This window comes from Cynara cardunculus, assembly GCF_001531365.2.
Source record: "Cynara cardunculus var. scolymus isolate 2C chromosome LG 1, CcrdV1, whole genome shotgun sequence".
Taxonomy (NCBI): Eukaryota; Viridiplantae; Streptophyta; class Magnoliopsida; order Asterales; family Asteraceae; genus Cynara; species Cynara cardunculus.
Genome location: NC_037528.1, coordinates 48,385,436 through 48,387,730, shown reverse-complemented (window position 1 = coordinate 48,387,730; position 2,295 = coordinate 48,385,436). Strand labels below are relative to the sequence as shown.

Genomic DNA, 2,295 nt, shown 5'->3' with positions numbered 1-2,295 from the left:
TTTTGGTGGTATATTGGTAATACAGTTAACCCTTTTTGTACAGTTCAAGTAAATATGATAGTGAACTCGGTTCTCATGGAATTCGTTAGCAAAATATCAGACACATGCTCGATAAATTTACCAAACACAATCAAAAGATAGGCTCAAAATTAGAAAATTTAGTTAGATTAACCCCTTAAAGATATCTGATTGATATTGTTAGGATCCAAGCGCTTACCACTACGCCAAAAGTAATTGCTGGTGGAGAAGGTGCAACTTATTTTTTTATAGCGTAGCAGCCAGCGCCACGTTTCGATTTAGGAAGATGCTGGTCAATGACCCAACAATCAAACCATTTAAATTACTCTAACGAAAATTCAATAATTCGAACAAACCTAACTAATCATTACACAACTTAAACATCGTGCAAACTATAGCAACCAATGGACTCATTAGAACATGTATCCTCGAGAAGACTTTGGAGGTCGAAGTCGAAGTCCCCATTATTACAGCAAAGTTGTTGCCAAAAGCCTTCAACGTCTTCAATTGTTCCAGGAGAACTCATATTATAACCAGTTTGAAACTCGACCCTAGATTCAAATCTAGAACTTGTATCAAAGATGTACGATGATGTGCTATGGTCATCTGACATACTCGAGAGGAAGTGATCAAGAGACTCCACTGAACTTTCGGTGTAATGATTTGATGTCACCAAATCTACGGGTTTTGTTTCTGGCAGTTGAACTTCAATCTCTTGTTTCTTGTGACGAACTTGTTTCTTGTGACAGACTTGTTTCTTGATACGGGTGTGCCAATGGTTTTTGATCTCATTGTCTGTTCTTCCAGGTAACTTTGTTGCTATCGCTGACCATCTATAATAAACATAATTTTGTAAAAAACTAGTTCGACGTTTGAATATCACGTTACGACAACTAATATAGAACAAAGAAATAAACGTTGTCGTTAAATTGTGAATATGGTTAGTTTTTATTCCATTTATGCAACAATTGGACATTGGCCGAAATGCATGAAAATGCAACATCATTTTATTCGGTTACTATTTTGAGAAACTATATTTGAACCACAAGAATGGTGCTTAATTGGTTTGAGCTTGGTTCCAAAGGTCAAAAGTGTCTGGAGGTCCCGGGTTCAAATCCAAGAAGGAACAAAAATTCTCTTGTGGCCACGGAGGTCCAAATGCGGTGACTCCGGGCTACCTGCAAAGCAGGTGGTTGCCCTGGGATTAGTCGGCTCGCATAGCGGGTTGGATATCCAGGTTAATAAATAAATAAAAACTATAAAACTCAGTGCTTATTGTTTACACTCTGACCCCGAAAATTACAAACTTAATGACATTTTGATAATTTTAGGAGAGAAATAACTAAGAGATGAAATAAACATCTGAAAATGACTATTTTAATTAATTTCCTTATTATAAATCAATAAGAAATCCAAAGGTAAAAATTGAGACTTTAGAAAAGTAATTAAATTTAAGTTAAAAAATTAATTTAAAAATAAAATTTAATTCATTACGAGTTACTGTTTCACTGCTTAACGAAGTTTTAGAATATCATAAATAAGATACAGCGAAAGTACGAGTTTAGTTGAATGCATTACTTGTTTCCAAGAATCGAATGGTAATGAAGTATCATTTTTTCCTCTTCCACCGTGAAGTTCCCTCGTTTGATGTTCGGCTTCAAATAATTCATCCATCTTAACCTGCAACTTTTCCCAGATCTCAAAAGACCTAAAACCAGTAAAAAAGTACAATCATATTAAATATGATACAGTCTTCTTCTACTTTTGACAGGTTTTTAAATCCTGCGATCAATATCGTTATACTGAACAGAGAGTTAGTAACTTACCAGCATATGGAGGCATCTTAGACCAGTTCCAGATACCATATTTCTGGATATAAGCTGTTAACTTTCGATCTTCTTCTACACTCCATGCACCTTTATTTAAACCTGACCGCATATCCCACTTCGAGACTTTCATAACTTACGTCAATAATAAACCGACGACGAAACTTTCGCACCTGTAAAGGTCGATTTCGGACTTCTTACCAATCAGTAAGTTGATAATATATAGAAAACTAGATTGGATTCAGAAATTATTGAAGAAATAGAAAGTAGTTTGGTTTATATAGTAGTAGTTGAATGAGCCTTTATGGTCTTTTTCTATGGTCAAGACTCGAGAGGAAACTTCCTGGTAAAGGGTTTCTCTTTGTTTTTGGTCTTTTTTGCATGATTAACACTTCTTTTTGAATTTCTAATCCAAATTTTAACCAATACATATATATATATATATAGATAT

The 2,295-nt window shown here is 34.6% G+C and overlaps 1 protein-coding gene across 1 annotated transcript; it reads right to left on the bottom strand.

Moving 5' to 3' along the window:
- Positions 1–316: 316 nt before the first annotated feature.
- On the bottom strand, positions 317–2,094 carry LOC112515600 (transcription factor MYB30-like). The gene is made up of 3 exons (XM_025122503.1): positions 1,845–2,094; positions 1,597–1,726; positions 317–851 (listed from the first exon to the last, which is right to left on the bottom strand). The coding sequence occupies exons 1-3, from the start codon at positions 1,975–1,977 to the stop codon at positions 395–397; spliced, it is 720 nt and encodes a 239-aa protein (XP_024978271.1). The 5' UTR covers positions 1,978–2,094; the 3' UTR covers positions 317–394.
- Between the last annotated feature and the right edge of the window lie 201 nt (positions 2,095–2,295).